Source organism: Typha angustifolia, chromosome 8, assembly GCF_048772165.1.
Source record: "Typha angustifolia cultivar Huaian chromosome 8, ASM4877216v1, whole genome shotgun sequence".
In the NCBI taxonomy this organism is placed as follows: Eukaryota; Viridiplantae; Streptophyta; class Magnoliopsida; order Poales; family Typhaceae; genus Typha; species Typha angustifolia.
In genome coordinates, this window is record NC_133246.1 from 4,553,362 (window position 1) to 4,571,704 (window position 18,343).

Sequence of the window (18,343 nt, forward strand, 5' to 3'; positions counted from 1 at the left end):
AATCCAGACTTTTTACTTCCTCACAAAGTAGCAACTAAGCTGAATCTTGGAATATTCTACTGCATTATTGAACGATTATTACTTCGATCCAAAAATCTCTACTTGCCAGAGACAAGTGGGAGCAGTCTGATTATTTTTAAAGTCAACAATGCATACACTTATACGCCCTTAATTCTCTTCTGAGAAACCAAAAGATGCTGCCGAAGAGCAAGCATTGAGATCCAAGTAAACCTCGATATCTTCTCTTTTATCATCAGCAGCAATGCAGAACTCAAGACAGTCTTCAAGATCTGAGCCTCTAACCCTTTGAAGAAACCTGCAATGCCTTCTTTATTCCATATAGCGAACAAGGCATCCGTCATTGTTTTGGGAGATTTAGGTTGGCCAGCCTTGTTGCCCCCATCTTCCGGATCGGCAGCCTGGATCATGACCTTACACCTGCATACAAGAATAGGTGTATCATATCGCACCAGTTAGTACCAGGGTACTCAAGCAAACTATTAGCAACGCAACAAGCAAAAGTAAAAAGTTGGAAGAGGGCAAAGAAATTTTAAGCAATTATATTGACTACTAAGAAAGTGGTGCTTCTTTATCTGGATAGTAATGTTTGAGCAAACATATGAAAAGTCTGAATACCTGATAGCTGGATATGTCAGTATGGTTGCCACACTCTTTGATATGGCACCCAGAATGAAAGCTGAGAAGGCAGAGAGAGCAGCTGGAGATGAATTCCCAGTAGATGGCAGATCGTTCGTGCTCCGTCTCAGCAGAAGTTTTTGTTTCAGCTGATCAAATACAGTATACTGCACATGTCAAAAGGCAAAAAGAAAGTTAGGATGACCATTCTTTTTAACTGTTGCTGCAAAAAGTGTTTTGCTATTTCTTTTGATAATTATAAAGCTAAAGGAAATTAATTATAGTTTCGATACATATAAATATAAACCAATGGCTTAATTGTTGCGGATGCACCAAGTATTAGAGATATCAGCAAGGACAAGTAAGCTGTTCAATTCATCTAGCTTTCATATAAATTTTTTTACAAAAATAAAGATAAAAATAACGTAATATAATTGCTCTTTATAGCTATGCTGATATCTCCATGTCTGATAGCATTGGTTAGCATCTTCTGAATCAATTCACTACACCACATCTTCCTAAATCAGAAAGTAAGTTCAATGACGAGTCTTTACTAGCTTAGAGAGATATCAGATTGGTAGTAATCTTGATTTCACAACAACAGCGATCCAAGGAGAGCAATCAAAAAGACAACCACCAAAACTTTATTTCAAACCATTTCGGCAGGCTACTAATCTTAATTGTAATTTGGGGGGAAAAAGGAGTACCCAAATTGAAATTAGTATGATGAGTGAGTTACCACAAGAAATAGAAAGTTAGCTATATAAGGGAATCGTGTCATTTCATTGCCACACGTAGAGTTCCTTGATAATAAAAGAAAACATTAAGACTTTATAATGCTTTTATATCATTCTGTTGTCAACTTGTCATATCTCAAAATCTTATGGTCTAAATCTGTTTTGCCATGTCAAATTATACTACCTTAATTGCACTGATAAAAGGGAAGTGCTGCATGAAATTACAAAACTCCACAAAATAAAAATATTAAGCTTTCTGCAGTAGTCCTAGACTTCATCATTCCAATATAAAAATATAGTACCTGAATAGCAGGATTTGAGGTCAAGAGAAGAGATATTCCTAGGCCATCAAATGCTTGAGTCCATGAACCCTCTGTAAGAGTTTCCCACAATCCCTTGGATTTTCCGAACGCGCTCGTTTGCATTCTAGAAGATGCTGTATCTAACGGCTGGATAATAAGAAGAATCAACACAAGAAAGTATAAAACATATGGGAATATTAAGTACAGTTCTACACAAAAAGTTTACACTATATACACAGGGAAGTGCATAAACTTCGCAGTGTCTGATTTCGAACCCAGTTCTAAGTCACGCACCTGTGTGATAATAGCAGTGCAAGCACCAGCAGCAGCCGCAACTACCAAGTTAGCTTTTGTTCCTACAGATTTAGCTCCACTCTTTTCTAAATAAAGCCGTTTGAAATAGCTATAGCCATAAAAATAAACAAATTGCGATATGAAAGATTGCAAATTCTTCGTCCCAAGCCCTTGGTAGAGAGAAAGAACTTGTTTGTTTGAGATTGCTTCCCATAAGACATCTGAAAGATTCCTGAGAAGCAAAATAGGAAGAAATTCAATAGATGCTTGTCTCATGTAACCTACATCAGGCACAATAAAATAACTCCATAAATCTGGAAAAGTAACCAAACTATGCTGAAAACTCAAGTAAGCGACAGACAGTTCAACTTAAAGTTAATCAGGAAGTCCAGATTTTCATGCATTTGCAAAGCCATGAAGATAGATTTAAATAAGTATAATTATGAATAATAGTTGCTAATCATAGAACTTATATGTTCTTTATCATTTCTATGAGATGCCATAAAGTCCATAAGCTGCGTAAATATAAACCGATGGCTTAATTTGTTGAAGTATGAACAGAGACATCGCTTGATCCAATATGTCAAGTAATATCTTATGAATGTTTACTGATCTAGGGAAGATAGGAAAATAGCCAAATCTGTGGAAAATAGCTCATAAAATTTTCATTGCCACCACAACCCAAATGGGGGCATCTTTGATTTTCTATTTCTTTCACTATCTGTCATAGTACTGGGACCATGTTTTCCCAACAATAAATAATCATGCAAATAAATCTCTATAGCGAAACACAGACATCTTGTTATCAGGGCCTGATGGCATACCAAATCTACAAAGACCAAAAGAGATTTGTTTTCCTTCTGCAATCCCAATTGAATAGATCAGACAACAGTCAAAATCGTATAAATCATCGCACACAATAACTTTTGACTCTTGAACAAGTCACCGATACACCCACGCATATTTCTGATCATAGTTGATGATCGGAAATAATAGGTAATTTGGATCAAGGTCCAATCTTGATAAAGAAAATCTCAAGCATGCGATCAAAAACAAGGGGAAAAAACACAAAATCGTGGCAACAAGATGAGGAATACGGATCGGGATTTAGACCTGTATTTGATCTGGCCGTGGGTTTTGACTTCGGCCTGGTACTTGGTCTTGCAGGTGTCGAGCGGATACAGCACGGTGGTGCTCACCAGCGCCCCCACCGCCCCCGACGTCGCCTCCGTCAGTGACTCCCAATCCACCCCCGACATCTCTCTCTCTCTCTTATTCTTTCCTCTCTCGGACGAGGAAAAGATAAAAAAACTAAAAGCTCGCCTTTTTCTTCCTGTGTATGTCGCAGTAGCAGTAGCCAGTAGCAGTAGTTGTTGGAGTTACGCCTTGCGCTTCTCTCTCTCTCTCTCTCTCTCTCTCTCTCTCTTAAATTCGTCTCCAAGAAGAACACGTCACTGCACACCGAAGATTTCTGAGCGCATTCGATCTTGGGAAAAGCAATGCGCATAGCACTCCTTTTATACCGTATAATGTTTGACTCGGGTTGATCCCCAGCGCCGTGTCTATTTGGGAGAGGGGTGGGGGTTTGGTGGGAAGAGCAGTCGGCTTTCTTTGATCTACACTCTAGACTCTCTCTACAGACGAGTTGGGTTTTAACGTGGAACGCGGTCACTATTTCGTTTGTTGACCGGCCTGCCCCTCAATTTGGAACGAGCCGAGATTCTTTGCAATTTACCCACTTCTTCCTTGCAGTTCAGATGTATCCATATGCTTGATATTAAATTTCCACAGAAAAAGCATGAGTTGGTCATTCTCGGTAGTAGAATTTTATATAGGCCGATCTTATACATGTCAGTCAAAATTGGTCATCAGATATATATCAATTGAGATTACACTTGCTTAAATCATATGATACTATGTGCAATTATCATGTGTGCATGACTTGCATGAATACTTATGACTTAAGTAAAATTATTAAATTTTTTTTATATGTCATATAAAGAGTAATAAATATACTTAACCTTAAATTATATATTAAATTTTTAAAATAATTAACTATTAATTTTTTTAAACATCATATTTCTACATTCTTGAAAATGTCACTGTGCTATTTCAAATATAGTATTCCATTAGTTATATATAATTAATCTTAAATTTAGATTAAAAATACTATATTGTCTTTTTATAAATTATTTAAAATAGTTCAAAAGCTATTATGTATACATCATAATATCATAGTATAAAAAATATCTTTTTTTATGCAAGATAAATATCATTGATAAATATTTTAAACTCAAAACTTTAATAAACAAGAGCATGTTTTGTTATTCATATGTTTGTTAATAACAATCTCTTAGAAATATTTTATTATTAAAAACTAATTATAACGACAATTAAAAAAAATTGAAAAAATTTAGTGGCAATTGTGTTATATATATATATAATATCAATTATGATATTTTGAAGTGGCAATTATGTAAAACCCCCTAAATTCAAAAGATGCACATCGTTGTCTGACAGTGCACATCATAACAAAGGATTCCTGTGTGCTCTCCTGACAGAGGTGGTCGGTGGACGGTGGTACATCCATGTAAACCACGAGCCACAGCTGGATTCGGATCGGGCTTAATTTGAAGTCGATCCGAAATCGAACAGAGGATATTAGAAGGTCAGATAGGATTAGGAAACACCAAATACTCTACGAGGCCCAAACAAAATATTAATTCTATTTTTAAAAAATAAATATAAACTAAAAGAATTGGATCCTACTGGGCCTATCAAAATGTCATCAAATCTAAGCCCAACATGAAATTTTAATTGGGTAGCCCAATCTAATTTTTATTCCATTGGGTCAGATTTGGTTCATATATATATATAATTCGATTGATTTTTATAATTATAATTTGATTATTTTTATTTGCGCATGTTAATGTTTATTAGATTATAATTTCTTATTGTTGGTGGATCGGATCGGGCCTAAACTTGATCCGGATATCATTGAGTTACAAGTACATAGAACAGTCTTGGGCTTAGTAAATAAATAATTACTCCGGATCAAGTTAGGCTAAGTCAACTAAAATTAGTCCGACTGGGAATTAAGCCTAATCGGAACCCGACTAGACCCAACCCGAAGAATGCTGAGGTCAAATGAATTTATATACTCTCTCGTTGCTCTCTCTCTCACCCGACTCCGAGCCGTCTCTTTCACCCATTCAATTTTTAAAACCAAAATCGTATTTAAAAGAAACCCCCTCGAATCCAATTAAACCCCACCCGCTCCCCCTTCCTCCTGAGTCTTGACTGCCTCTCGAATGACTCGTTGAACCAGTCTTTCACTCGTTTTCCTTCCCAAACAAAAACGGCTCTTAAAAAGAAACAGAAAAAAAGCTTCGAACTCTCTCTCCTCTCCTCTCCTCTCCCTTCCAGTAATTCATCCACCCAACCATGGACTATGATCCCTTTTCCCTTCTCTTCCTCCTCTCCCTCCTCTCCTCCTTCTTCTACATCTCCGCTCTCTCCCAAGCTCCAAAGCTCAGTGGTAATTTGCTAGCCTGTAATACTCTTCTCTCTGATTTGATAAAATTTATTCTTATTTTATCCCCCTCTTTGGTCAGGCTTTCTCATCGATTGCGGATCCGTTTCGTCGTTGGTAGACGCTCGCGGCCTTACATGGAGCTCCGACGACCGCTTCATCTCCTCCGGCGTCCCCCTCAACGTCTCCATCCCCGGCCTGGAGCCCACCCTCTCCACCCTCCGCTCCTTCCCCTACCGCCCCTCCTCTGCCGCCCGCAACCGCAAATTCTGCTACATCATCCCCATATACCGCGGCGGCCGCTACCTCGTTCGAACCACCTACTTCTATGGCGGCGTCAACGGCCTCGGCGCGCCGCCGGTGTTCGACCAGATTGTCGACGGCACCTTTTGGACGAAGGTCAACACCACTGCCGACTACGCCGCCGGCATGTCGTCGTACTACGAGGCTGTGTTCTTGGCCAAGGGGAAGACTATAAGCGTCTGCATCGCGGGCAACGCGGCGTACACGGAGTCCGATCCGTTCATCTCCGCGCTCGAGGTGATCCTGTTGGATAACTCGGTGTACAACGCCACCAATTTCAATGAGAACGCCATGGGCCTCATCGCGAGGAGCAAATTCGGGTCCCCTGGGCCAATTGAGAGGTAAAGATGTTCTTTCAATTTGGTATCAGCGTGGTCTTTTAATTATGTAATCTTAAGTTGAACAAAAATATGTTCATTTATTGGTAAACAAATGACTGCATTTGAAGAATATACCTGAAGATATGATCACCACTTTCTAAGTTTTTCTCACTTGAAAGAGATTTAGCTACGCCTGCAGTGATGTAGTATAGCAAAGGCTGCTTTTGTCTTGTGACCTAAATTTGAATTATCTTTGTGCTATGCCTCCAAGACTTCATCTATACTTAATGTTTTTTAGATATTTGCTGCAAAAGTGCAAATGCATTGCTAAAGTACCTTATCAATTGCAGAACTATAATGGATGTTTGATGTGGAATAAATTGCACAAACATCTATACTTATTGTAGTATTATATTGTTCTGAAATGGCTTCATAGCTTCATTAGTCTGTATGATCGTTAATATATGTTCTTAAGAACGATGATTAAGAGGACCACTGGTGAAAATTGAGTGAAGACCAGATTCAAACTAAGTTACTACTTACTAGTAATGACAACAGGTTGTACCAACCGGGCAGTCTGCTACCTCATAGTTATCCTTATGACAATGGATTTACTGACATCTAATCTCAATCAAAAATTTTGAGCAGCTTGTATTGATTCAAATCCAATTGGTCCAAGTCATTGAAAAGCAAAGGGGGATAGTGGTTCTCAATGGTGATCAAATTCTAAATAGAGACACATGAATACATCTTTTGAACAAAAATTAATGGCAGTCCCCAATTTTAAATATCACATTTGATCAAATCTAGGTCCACAATTACAATGCTTCTCATATTTTCTTTTTCCAAAATCAACTTGAGCTAAAGGAATGTATGCAGATAGCTATATTTCATTGTTAACTGCTCCTCCAGGCAATAAACTATAACTTTCCTACAGAAGGATTCAATTATATTCATTTTCTCATCAATCTTGAGATTTTCTTATTTAGACTTAATGCGTTAATCTCATTCTTTCTCTATATTGCAGTCTCTTGCTCTGTATAATCATCATTCATCTCAGAGATGTTAAATCTTCTTTTGTTTTAGGCTTCTAGCCATATTCATTGTGCACCTCCTCTTGTTCTATGGTCGTTATACATTCATGCAACTTATTTGGGGCCTAAAATCTGTGCTTGCTCCTAACTGGGGAAGTAGGTTTTGCCAACAACACCTATCTATGACTTTCACTTAAAGTTGTCCAACCTTCCCATAGAACCTCCATAACATTAAGTTGTTCTTTGTGGGCAGAAATGAAAAGAAGTGCTGATATTCTTGCTAGAAATGATTTTTTTAATAACTACGGGATGGAACTTAAGTCAGCGTCACTATATGATCAAGATGCACTATGTACATTACGTTGGTAGCTTGATTTCTGAAAGCTTCATGACTGTTCTAAACCATTTTAGTGGTAATGTGCAAAATAGGTACCCGGATGACAGATATGATAGATACTGGCAGCCATTCATTGACAACTCAGATGCAGTGAGTAGTACTCACAACGTTACAGTTACCAATTTCTGGAATCACCCTCCTGCAGATGTGTTTAGCACTGCTCTAGTAGCAGCACAAGATGGAGCCCTAGTGTTGCAGTGGCCTCCTTTGTCCCTTCCAAATTCCAGCTATTATATTGCTCTCTATTTTGGTGATACACTACCTGACAGCTTCAGGTCTTTCAATGTCTTTATAAATGACTACATCTTCTATAATCGTTTATCGGTGACATCATCTGGCCTTGTCGTCTTTGCGACACCATGGATATTGTCTGGTGAGACGAGAATAACACTCACTCCTGAATCTGTTCTTCCTCCACTAATCAATGCTGGAGAGGTATTCGGCCTTTTCCCTCTTGGAAGAGTTACCCACACACGAGATGGTATGACAGCTAGTCTACTTACCAAGCCTTCAAGTGAAGCATTTCTTCTGAAAATTTTTCTTTTTCACTTGTTTTCATCATTTATTTTCAGTAATTTCACTAGAGAAAATAAAGGAAAGCATTAATAATCCACCTGATGATTGGTATGGAGATCCCTGTATGCCTCAAGGATATTCCTGGACTGGAATTTCATGCTCTGAAGGTGCATCCCGAGTACGTGTTGTCACTCTGTAAGTGGACTTCATTTCAGTGCTGAATTATCTTTTGATCCTGTAGTTTCTACTGAAAATATGTCACATTCTGTTGAGACCAGGAATCTATCTAGTATGGGAGTATCCGGATCTTTATCACCTCACATTGCAAATCTGACTGCACTTACTGCTATGTAGGTATCTGATTGTTAAGCAATTTCAGTTCAAAATATATCTAAATCTAATATGGATCCCACACACAGATCTTTTGCAGATAATAACATTTCAGGAACTATTCCAGATCTCAGCAAACTAAATTGGCTTGAGAGATTGTAAGTCATTTCCTAAGGTTTTTTGTCTTTTACTTTCTTTTTGTTGTGTTATATGCATTTCCTCATAGATGGCTTCACTTTTGAAGGCATTTGCAGGACAATCACTTAACAGGAACAATCCCTCAGTCATTAGGGAATGTTAAGAAGCTGCGTGAGCTGTAAGTTGTTCTCTTATATAGCTTTCCCATGATTGTAGTTATGTTTGTAATATAGTATGCACCAAAGTAGCATTTGGCCCGAGCTGGTAATGTCAATGTAGAACTGAGCAGCACACACTGTGGATTGCCTCGTATGTCTTAACTTGAGAAAGCTTACCATCGAGTAAAGCCAATATTAGTACTATTACTTTTGTTCTCTATTGGCTTGCTTGATGATATATTAGTGCTCTTTTGTCATATTAACATGATCATATGATGACAGAAACTACTTTTAGGGGGGCTTCTGTCTTATGTTGGCAATATCATGCTTTCTTCGTTAACTTGTTTGTATTATTTAAATTGCCCTCTGTGAGTCCCTGCTCCACTCCTAAATGTTATTAGCCATATTGTCTTCATGTGTAACCCTTGGTAAGACCTTACAAATTGAATGATAGTTCGAAGTTGTAAATTTGGTTTTTCATGTCCTTTTAGATATTTATATAATTATATCTTGAATTGAATTGTAAAAGGGTCAAAGCAATAATAAATTGAATGATAGTAATTACTGGTCTATTTCTTTTTTCTCTCTATTGTATGCCATCTTATTCTAATTCAATTTCAATTTTCAGATACTTACAGAACAATGATCTAGGTGGTCAAGTTCCAACCAACGTGCTTACCAAACCTGGACTGGACCTCAAGTGAGTGTCAGCACATCCTCATATGATCATATCTCCACTTTGCTGTTCTCTTGATTCTGACCAATTAAATCAACAGGCTTACACCTGGGAATAACTTTTCTTCAAGCCCTCCAGCTTCGTGAATGAATCATGTCTCTGTAATACCCACAGAAGGGCCAACTTATTGTAAATGGTTATCTGAGAATCTGAGATGAGTTTCTAGGTTCATTCATTCTGTCTCAAATAATCAGATGCATCCCTGAGCAGTTTGCAATGCAAGTTGTTCGCCAAGGTACCAAGATTCCAAGAACCATTCAGTTCATGTAAAATAGTTAAGCTTTTGGCCCATATGTTATTTGTTCTTTTCCTTTCACTTATAGTTGATAGGAGTTAGAATTCACTCCGAACTGTTTGTAAACATTTAAAGAGAGTCAACAAATTGGAAATTTGTTTGTATAGCATCTAACTTGCAATCTATGTGACAATGTACTACACGTGAATGTATTAGTGAAACAAACTTGTGCAATTCATACGCTAATTGGTGAATTTTCTGACATATTCTTCTAATGTTCTACATTAAGTGTTTCTAAGCAATAATACAGTGTGTCGAGAATGCTTAGTTAAGCAAGTTGTGGATGATCTATTATCCTCCCCATTTTAGACTCAAATTTCTCTTTTCTTACAAGCATGTCCTTTAATTAATGTAGATGGATTGAAGTGCTACAAGACCAAGCATGTAATGCCAGTTTTGAGGAGTACTCTTTTTTTTAGGTAGACTATGAGTTTGTAAGCTGATTCATATGCTAGACAGAAGACCTCCGCACGCATGACAGCAATCCACTAATAATTTCTCTAGGAAAATTTTCTTCTGCACTCATGAGATAAACTTTATTCACATCTCTTGAATACAATTAAGATACCACTATTATTTTACTCATTTTATTATTTGATTGTAAAACATGGATAAAACTATAACAATTACTTTAAATAAGTCTATGTAAGAATTTTTATTTAATAATGTGAAGCTGAATGAGAGAAAATAAATAGTTATAATTTGTTATGCAAAGATAATTGTTTTTTCTAGTCATATTTAATAATCATATGTACTTTAGCTTTATATACGAGGGTATTTTGATCATTTTTTTGCTAACAGAAATTGGAAGAGGAATTTTGCACACCGGTGAAAAAACAAGAAGGAAAAGTGAAAAGGGGTTAGGCTGAGAGAAGAGTATTTTAGTCATTCTTGCAAATTAAAATTTATTTTGAAAACATGCATAATTTTATAGCACCTCTTCATCTGGGATAATATTTGTATATAATTGGTCATACAGATTTAAATTTATTTTTCTTTTTCGGATAAAATATAACTTATAACTTTAGGCCTCATTTACTTTATGAATAAGATTGATTATTATCAAAATAAAATTTTTATTTTAATAATAATTATTCTTATGTTCACTTGTATTATGTAATAAGAGTATAATAATTATTAATTTGATATGATATAAATTGAAGGAAGATACGATAAAAAATGTTCCATTTTTATAAAATTACCATAAATATCCTTTGCTTGATATAAACTAAGTTGATAAGATATATATATATCAAAGATAAATTATTAATTAAATTAGTATATAGTATAAGATATAATTTTAATAAATAGTGCTTATATTTTATAGAGTAAAAATATTATAGTATTTAGCTGTTATTTTAAATAATAAGTTATATTTTAAAATAAAAAAATATTCCTAAAGTGAAGTGAAATTACCAACATACTGCTAAGTTAGGTAAAATGTTTCATTTTTTTTTAATTTTAATTTATCTCTAAATTGATTCAAGCATTACATGAGTTAGGATAATATAAAACAAGTGGACAACCCTTCACAATTATAAGGCGAGCTCGCAGCTCTTCTTCTGTATCCTCTATTTCAATCAGGTATTTAGCATACAGGAAGAAAATCTAGCCCCATTCATAGAAGAATAATGGAAGAGACTAATGGTAACTGTACATACAATCATTAATGACTAATTAGCCCTTTAATAAAGTATTAAACTTCTCTGATAGTGTCATTGAAACCGGTATTAGATAGTCAACAAACTGGTAAAACCAATGTATTAGCCTTATAAAGCCTAAATAATTTTGCCACATCGATAGCTTCATGAACTATGTTTACAGAGTTAAATGACTTCATATTATATGAGTATTTCTATATTCAACTTAAAACTATTTGAAGTTTCAAAGCATTACTTTGACTACCCAATACTGGATAACCAAGTTGCAGCCGTAGGAAATTGGTACACGAGGGCTGCGGAGAATCCACGCCCATAGCAAAAATGATAGCATTTGCGCCATTGCTCGGAAAACTATTGAATTAACCAACAAACTGGGAAGACTGCAACGGCAAGGCCGGTGGCAAAAAAAGGCAGCTATGCTAGCTCAAGACTATTTGAAGGATAGGGAGATTTTGGCAAGATTTAAGGACACTGCTAAAGTTCAATGGGAACGTCCTTCGGAGGGGTGGATTAAAATTAATGTAGATGGTTCTTGGAAGGCAGGTGAGTATCAAGGAGGGGCCGGCTTTATAATTAGGGATGAGAATGGTACCCGATTGCGGGCAGCAATGGAGCCAACCATTGCAGATTCTGCCAGCTACAGTGAGGTATGGGCGCTACAGGCAGGGTTAAGAGAAGCTTATGAGAGATGGGAGCAAGTGATTGTTGAAACGGATGCTCTGTCAGTCATTAGGATGTTTAGAGACGAGGACAACTGTCTGTGGCGTCTTAAGGGGGGGGCTTACAGAACTGTTGCAAGATGCTGATGTTCCTCAGCTCTTATTAATAAAAAAAAAAGGAGGTTATGGGTTCGACTTTAACCCTAAATAATAATGTGGACAAATTGTTTGGTAACCAAACCAACTTTTACCTTCTTTATGACCAAGGAGGTTATGAGTTTGACTTTAATTTTATATAATATTATAGAGAAATTGTTTGATGGTTTAGTATCTTAGTTTGATTTAGTTGATGACTTGGCAGTGTGATTAGCTTGAAGGAGCAACTCGGCAGCGCGCGACGACTTAGAACAGGTTTCAGCAACGTTTGGTTCGAATAAATTATTATGTCTTTATCTTTGGGAAAGTTTGGTCCTTTATTTAGCCAATATTTAACATTCTAACCTTCCACTCATGAATGATAATATATGTATATATTAAATTAATCTAGGGATTAATGAGATCCATTCGGGAGTTGGGCAACATCCATCTACTGCATAGCTGGCAAAGAATCCGGAGGTTTGTTAGTCAAATCTTTAATTTTTTAAATTAATTTTTTTGGATATAACATTACAAAAAGGTCCCTTCATTAAAGTAGTTAAGTAGTAAAGTGACAGTGCACTGCCACCTACCAAATATATTTCCTCACAAATAATTAATGCCTACAAATACTCTGAGGATAAAATTGGTAACATACATAAAAACTTCCTACAATATTGATACAATTTTTATACTTTTATTTTCGCCACATCATCAGCCAAACACCAAATCGAATATTTTCGATAATATATTTTAGGTTACATTTTTTCCCATTTTATGTTTTAATTCTAAATTTCTTATATTTCACTGATTTTTATGGATTTATTCCTAGAAAACTTTTCCTTATGGGATGAGATTGTTATTTTTAACTATAATATTTAAATTAGTTTTAAGTTTTTAAAATTATTGAAATACTTATGAGAGATTGAGTTTTAGATAAATAAAATTTTATATAGTTAAATATTTTATTAAAAAAAGTAAAATAATAATTTTTTTTATCATTTGAGTTCGAAGACTGTATAAGTTTATAGATAAAGAGACACTTACGCTCCATCAAATTTTAACCAATATACTAAAATATCTAGTGTAGACTTTAAGTCATATGTATCGCTGAACAATTATTCTAAACTAAACGCGGATAAAACTTGCTCTAAAATATCACATCGTTAATCCATCAATCTAATCAAATTTGGTATGTATACTAAATCATAAAATATTTTTCCTCTATAATCATTATTTTTTGTTGGAGTCGATAACACTATATTTTCAGTCACGAGAAAGGGTACCAAACTATAACGAAAGGGTAGTCCATCGAAACTACCAATAGATCGCAATGATCCGCAGACTTTTGACCTCAATAGTTCCCTCCTCAGTCTCGAACAGCAAATGCGCTTCTTGTGGCTTCGTTCTCCGGTGGTTCCCATCCGGGGAACTACTAAGAGAGGACCGCGTGTACAAGGAGCAACCAGTTTTGTCCCATCGTAACCAGCAGATGAAAGAGATCATCCAGGTGTATCTTTCGGTGCGGAGTGGGACCCACCACGTGGGCAAGTGACAGCCATCTCTCTCTCTCTCCTCCCGGTCACCACCACACCACCCTTTCTAATCTAACCTTTGCCGACATTTTCATACAGCATCGCGTATTAAAGACGTTATACAATTTGGACCCTATTATCTCCACTATTTACACATTACACCTTTTCTTTTTCACAAATTATTCGTATTAAACAATTAGATCCATCTTCTAATAAAGGGCCAGGTTCACAGTGGGGGGATGTTGCTTTGAAAGCCCCTTTCTTTCTTTGCTTATTCTCTCGTGACACAAACCCAACCGAAGTCCCCGTAAGGGAGGGTGGTGGTGGTGCACTGCTGCTACTTTTTTCCTTTTTGGCTACCTCTAGGAAGGGGAAGGAGATGGGGGGTAATGGCAGCTGACGAGAGATCTTTCTTGAGACCTGTGCCATTTTAGTGGAGGCCAAGAGAGAGCTGGTATGGGAGGAGGTTGCTCATAGAAATCTCGCAAGAGCCTCTCATTTGTGGCTGATAAGAGGAAGGGAGAAGAGCTTCTGGGCGTCTTCATGTAAGCTGTAAGAAAAAAATATCTCCTTTGCGTCCCTCTGTTTTCTTTTGAGAGAATAAAAAAAAAGAAGGTTTTGTTTTTATAGGTTTTTCTTTGATTTGTTAGTAGTTTCCCCTAGTTCTGTAGCATGATTTAGTAGAGATTTGGCCAATTTCGGAAAATTTTAAGTTCCTTGAATTTTTGTGGTACATAGTTCGAGTTCCCAGTAAATGAGTAATGCGGTCAGATCTTTTTGCAGTTGTCTCAAAAGTTGATGTTTCCATTGACTTTCCTGTTGTCATCTCTTGCCAATACAAGCACAATGATTCAATAAGCTAGTAGTTTCTGTGAAACTGAATTTTCTCCTGGATTGAACTGCTTAGTTGCTCAGCCTTCTTTGCATTTGAGTCCGTAATATGCTGGTGTAGGAAATAGGATAAATCTGGAGATATGTGATTGGATATTGTGTTTAAGATCATGGTAGACATATATAAGAGGTGAAAGTTCCAGTGGACAAGTCAAGAAGGCAAGAATGACATGTATGAATAACACAAAACTGAAGAAAACTTCCTTGACTTTGCATCAATTTGAGAGAGAAAGATAAGGGTAACAGATCACAGATCTGCAGTATCATTCACCGAATCATGTTAGAGAAACTTCGTACTGAGTTCAGGGGAATGGGATAAACACAGGACAATGGCAAGTATGGAGCTATGATAAGATGATTTCCAAAGTCTTATATAATTACCTTACGAGTTATGAGAACTGATGATAACTAGGCAACTATTAAAATTATCTTCATCAATTGACTGTCAAGAGGACCATTTATGTTGAGGGGACATGAAGAATTGAATTCAATTCCCTTTGTACCCGAATGTGGCGAAAAGACTAATTCAATGACATACTCTATGCTATGACAAGAAATTTTTGCAGGAAATTTTTTTACAGTATAGTTATGTCTCTGGGATTCATGGTATTAGAAGAACATCAAGTCAATAAAGTTAATAGAAAGAATCAGTAATCATGCTAAACAAATAGTATAGAGACTTTCTATACAAACTTTACAGATGGAATCTGAGCGGGTGGTTATCTCATTATCTGAAGAAGTGTAAAATATTCCAAACACATGAAAAGTGGCGGAATCTAATGATCATTCTTATTTTACTAAAAGCTTTCAAGACAGGTGCTTAGTTTGACTTCTTGACCTAGATTCAATGAGCATTTAAGTTTATATGTGAAATCCAAGGTGCCAAATTGTCATCTGGATCACATGCATATTTTCCTAAGATATGATAGTTTACTTTTAACCCCTAGAGAGTTTCCAATACTGATGCTCAGGCATGCTGATTCTCGATAGACATATATTCTGCTAAAATAAATCAAACATAATAAGGTGCAAAGAGCACAAAAGACATTAAATGAGTAAATTGCATAGAGAAATGCGACTTTACCTGGATCAAGTAATGCACTACATGTAGTACCTGTTATAAGATGTCTGATCTCCATGCTAGAACTATGAACTTGGGGGTTGTGGTGGTGGTGGTGTTAAACAGATAATAAAGGTAGACTATTTGTCATATGCCAGCACTACTTACCTTATTGGCTTCTAAGTAGGTATCAATGTGAAACTCTCTAAGGTAATGTATGAAGATGCTTTGAACATTTTCCTCAAGTTAATTTTGATTCTTATATGGGCTCTTCTAATAGTATATTTCACGCTGTTACTCTTAATGATCTCACTAAAGTGTCTATTAAAATATGGTGAAAATAACAAGTATTTTGTGACTCATAGGTTGCTGCTGCTGATTTACAATGGGCTCATTGATACCTGCTACTGATGCTGCCATTCATGCAGAGGCCTACTTGTCATTGGGTCTGAGGACATCAGGGAAAGGAATTCCTGAATTTCCAAGAGTTCTATTACTTCTATCTTCATTTCTTGAAAGAGCTGTTCAGATGAGTGAAAATTTACTAGACTCAAGAAAGATAACAGAATCAATCACTGTTTTCCATGGTTTAAGAGCACCAAATCTTAGCATACAAAGATACATTGAGCGCATCTTCAAGTATTCAAAGTGTAGTCCGTCTTGCTTTGTCCTTGCGCTCATATATATGGACAGATTTGTTCAACAACCAGACATTTATATTACTTCCCTCAATGTTCACCGTTTGCTAATTACAAGCGTGGTATTAGCTGCAAAATTCATTGATGATGCGTAAGTACCATATGCTTCTTCTGAAATATTTTTAACTACATTAGTTGGTTCCATGAGAAATCAGTTTTCTTCTCCTTTTTGTTTTCTCTCTACATGTAAAAAGTCATCATCATGATGCATAATTTCATATAAGAAACTGATATGCACAGTGTAGTCCTAGATTATCTTCTTTGTGTAACTAACTCTAGATTCTCGACTTTTAACATAGAGTGAATATTTGATTTTCTTTTCTCCGTTACAGAAGTGGTGGAGAATATGACCATGGGTGAAAGCTAATTTAGGACAATGTGTATTCACTGCAAGAATCAATGCAATCCTTCCTTTTATCTCAGAACAAATTATAAGATAATAATAGAATGTCGTAAGGAGTGCTTCTTTCTTCTTAGGGAAGGAACTCTTCCTTCCATCGAGAGAGCATCAACTGGACATCCCTCTTATTAGCTCACTCATTACTGTGATTTAATTTTCTCTTTTACTTATTTGTTTCTTTTTAATTATTCATTTATTCCATGGAGTCACATTTATTATCAACACAACTGCAGATTCTTCAACAATGCATATTATGCCAAGGTAGGAGGTGTCAGCATTGGGGAGATGAACAGACTGGAGCTAAATTTCTTATTTTGTATAGATTTCAGACTGCAAGTGAATATTGGAACATTTGGCAAGTACTGTCTTCAGTTGGAGAATGAAGCGACTGTTTACCAGGTAGAGTGGCCAATTCAGGCCTGCAAGATAACAGACTGGAGCAGCTCTGAAGACTCAAAATGTCAGTCTGTAGTGCAGAGATACAGTTGTGAGGCTGTTGAGGGGTTATAACATTATTGTTTTGAAAGTTGAAACATCAAATGAACAATTAGGTTCCTTTTCGTTGGAGTTCCACATGCTTCGAAGAAACAATTTCCACAAATAAACTTTAGTAAATCTTATGACCTATTTGTACATTCAACACAGTACTGATTCTTTTCTGCTGAACACCACAGGAACAAGGATCAAAGCTAAAAGGTGATAGAGGAGTTCATTGTTCTTTTTCTGAACGTTGACTTTCTCTTTCAGTCACTTTCATTTCTCCATTATACAGACCCATTAAATTCCTACATATTGCCTCCTCCATGCCATAAATTATCATTCATGATCATTAGCCTCATTCTCAGATTCTTTTCCAACCTGTCCGGTGGTGTCCATTGCTTCCAGTAGCTTTGCAATGAAAGGAGCATGACTTCCAGTTGCATTTAGAAAGTTAGAGAAGGCAAGTTTAAAAATAGAAGATTTAGCTGATTCTAATTTGTCATTGATGAGCTGGACACTCTTAAGCTAGAGAAGAGAACAAGTTTGGAATGTAATTTTCTTTGCTGATCCAAATTTATTGGTAATTTCTAACCCTTTTTTCCCCTGCTTACTTATAACTTGGAATTCTCAAAATTTAATAGTCTTATCAATTCTTGAAATTCAAATCTATGCCCCAATGATAGATTTGGAACTGGGACGTCAGTTATTTGATATAGCATGAAGTTATGGAGCTTGGAAGGGAATGTGGAGAGTGGACTAACAGGGAAGGAATGGGGCATCTCTCATTTTTTTTATTCTTTCACTCTTTCTTTCTTTTCTCATGATTCTTGCTATGCTGCTTCTTCAGTATGGCGCATATTCTGATGTGTTGTTTTCGATCAACCTAATTGTTGTCAGCTCTACCACTGAAAATGTTCCATATGGTGAATCTGGCAGCGTCATTTTTCATTCTTTCAGTGCAATGCAGTTCAATGAAGAAGTTCAAAAATAAAAAATTTCCATCTTCTTTGCCTTGCTGATATATTCATCTATTTTCTGGCTAAGGATCTGTGATAACTAAACAAGTTCGAATTTGACTGCCTTTGTTTCAGTAATT

The 18,343-nt window shown here is 36.3% G+C and overlaps 4 protein-coding genes across 7 annotated transcripts; 3 read left to right on the forward strand and 1 right to left on the reverse strand.

The window, feature by feature from the left end:
* Positions 1–40: 40 nt before the first annotated feature.
* Positions 41–3,578, reverse strand: LOC140764742 (peroxisomal adenine nucleotide carrier 1-like). The gene is made up of 5 exons (XM_073103472.1): positions 3,083–3,578; positions 1,970–2,201; positions 1,676–1,822; positions 637–803; positions 41–438 (listed from the first exon to the last, which is right to left on the reverse strand). Exons 1-5 carry the CDS (start codon positions 3,226–3,228, stop codon positions 159–161), a joined length of 972 nt encoding a protein of 323 aa, XP_072959573.1. The 5' UTR covers positions 3,229–3,578; the 3' UTR covers positions 41–158.
* Positions 3,579–5,253: 1,675 nt separating this feature from the next.
* On the forward strand, positions 5,254–9,914 carry LOC140766103 (senescence-induced receptor-like serine/threonine-protein kinase). The gene is made up of 9 exons (XM_073105527.1): positions 5,254–5,507; positions 5,584–6,145; positions 7,588–8,036; positions 8,128–8,266; positions 8,350–8,421; positions 8,491–8,559; positions 8,646–8,717; positions 9,326–9,397; positions 9,474–9,914. The coding sequence occupies exons 1-9, from the start codon at positions 5,414–5,416 to the stop codon at positions 9,517–9,519; spliced, it is 1,575 nt and encodes a 524-aa protein (XP_072961628.1). The 5' UTR covers positions 5,254–5,413; the 3' UTR covers positions 9,520–9,914.
* A 1,891-nt stretch (positions 9,915–11,805) lies between these two features.
* Positions 11,806–12,195, forward strand: LOC140764491 (uncharacterized). The gene has a single exon (XM_073103077.1). It carries the CDS (start codon positions 11,806–11,808, stop codon positions 12,193–12,195), a length of 390 nt encoding a protein of 129 aa, XP_072959178.1.
* Positions 12,196–13,942: 1,747 nt separating this feature from the next.
* Positions 13,943–18,266, forward strand: LOC140765541 (cyclin-P3-1-like). 4 transcript variants are annotated; one of them, XR_012105196.1, is made up of 5 exons: positions 13,945–14,270; positions 16,035–16,458; positions 17,001–17,463; positions 17,613–17,827; positions 17,931–18,266. XR_012105196.1 is itself a non-coding variant. In XM_073104682.1 (3 exons), the coding sequence occupies exons 2-3, from the start codon at positions 16,055–16,057 to the stop codon at positions 17,275–17,277; spliced, it is 681 nt and encodes a 226-aa protein (XP_072960783.1). In that variant the 5' UTR covers positions 13,945–14,270; positions 16,035–16,054; the 3' UTR covers positions 17,278–18,266. The 4 variants fall into 4 exon arrangements, 1 of the variants encoding a protein (XP_072960783.1); XR_012105197.1 differs by having other exon boundaries at positions 13,943–14,263; positions 17,001–17,827; XR_012105195.1 differs by having other exon boundaries at positions 17,001–17,827.
* The last annotated feature ends 77 nt before the right edge of the window (positions 18,267–18,343 follow it).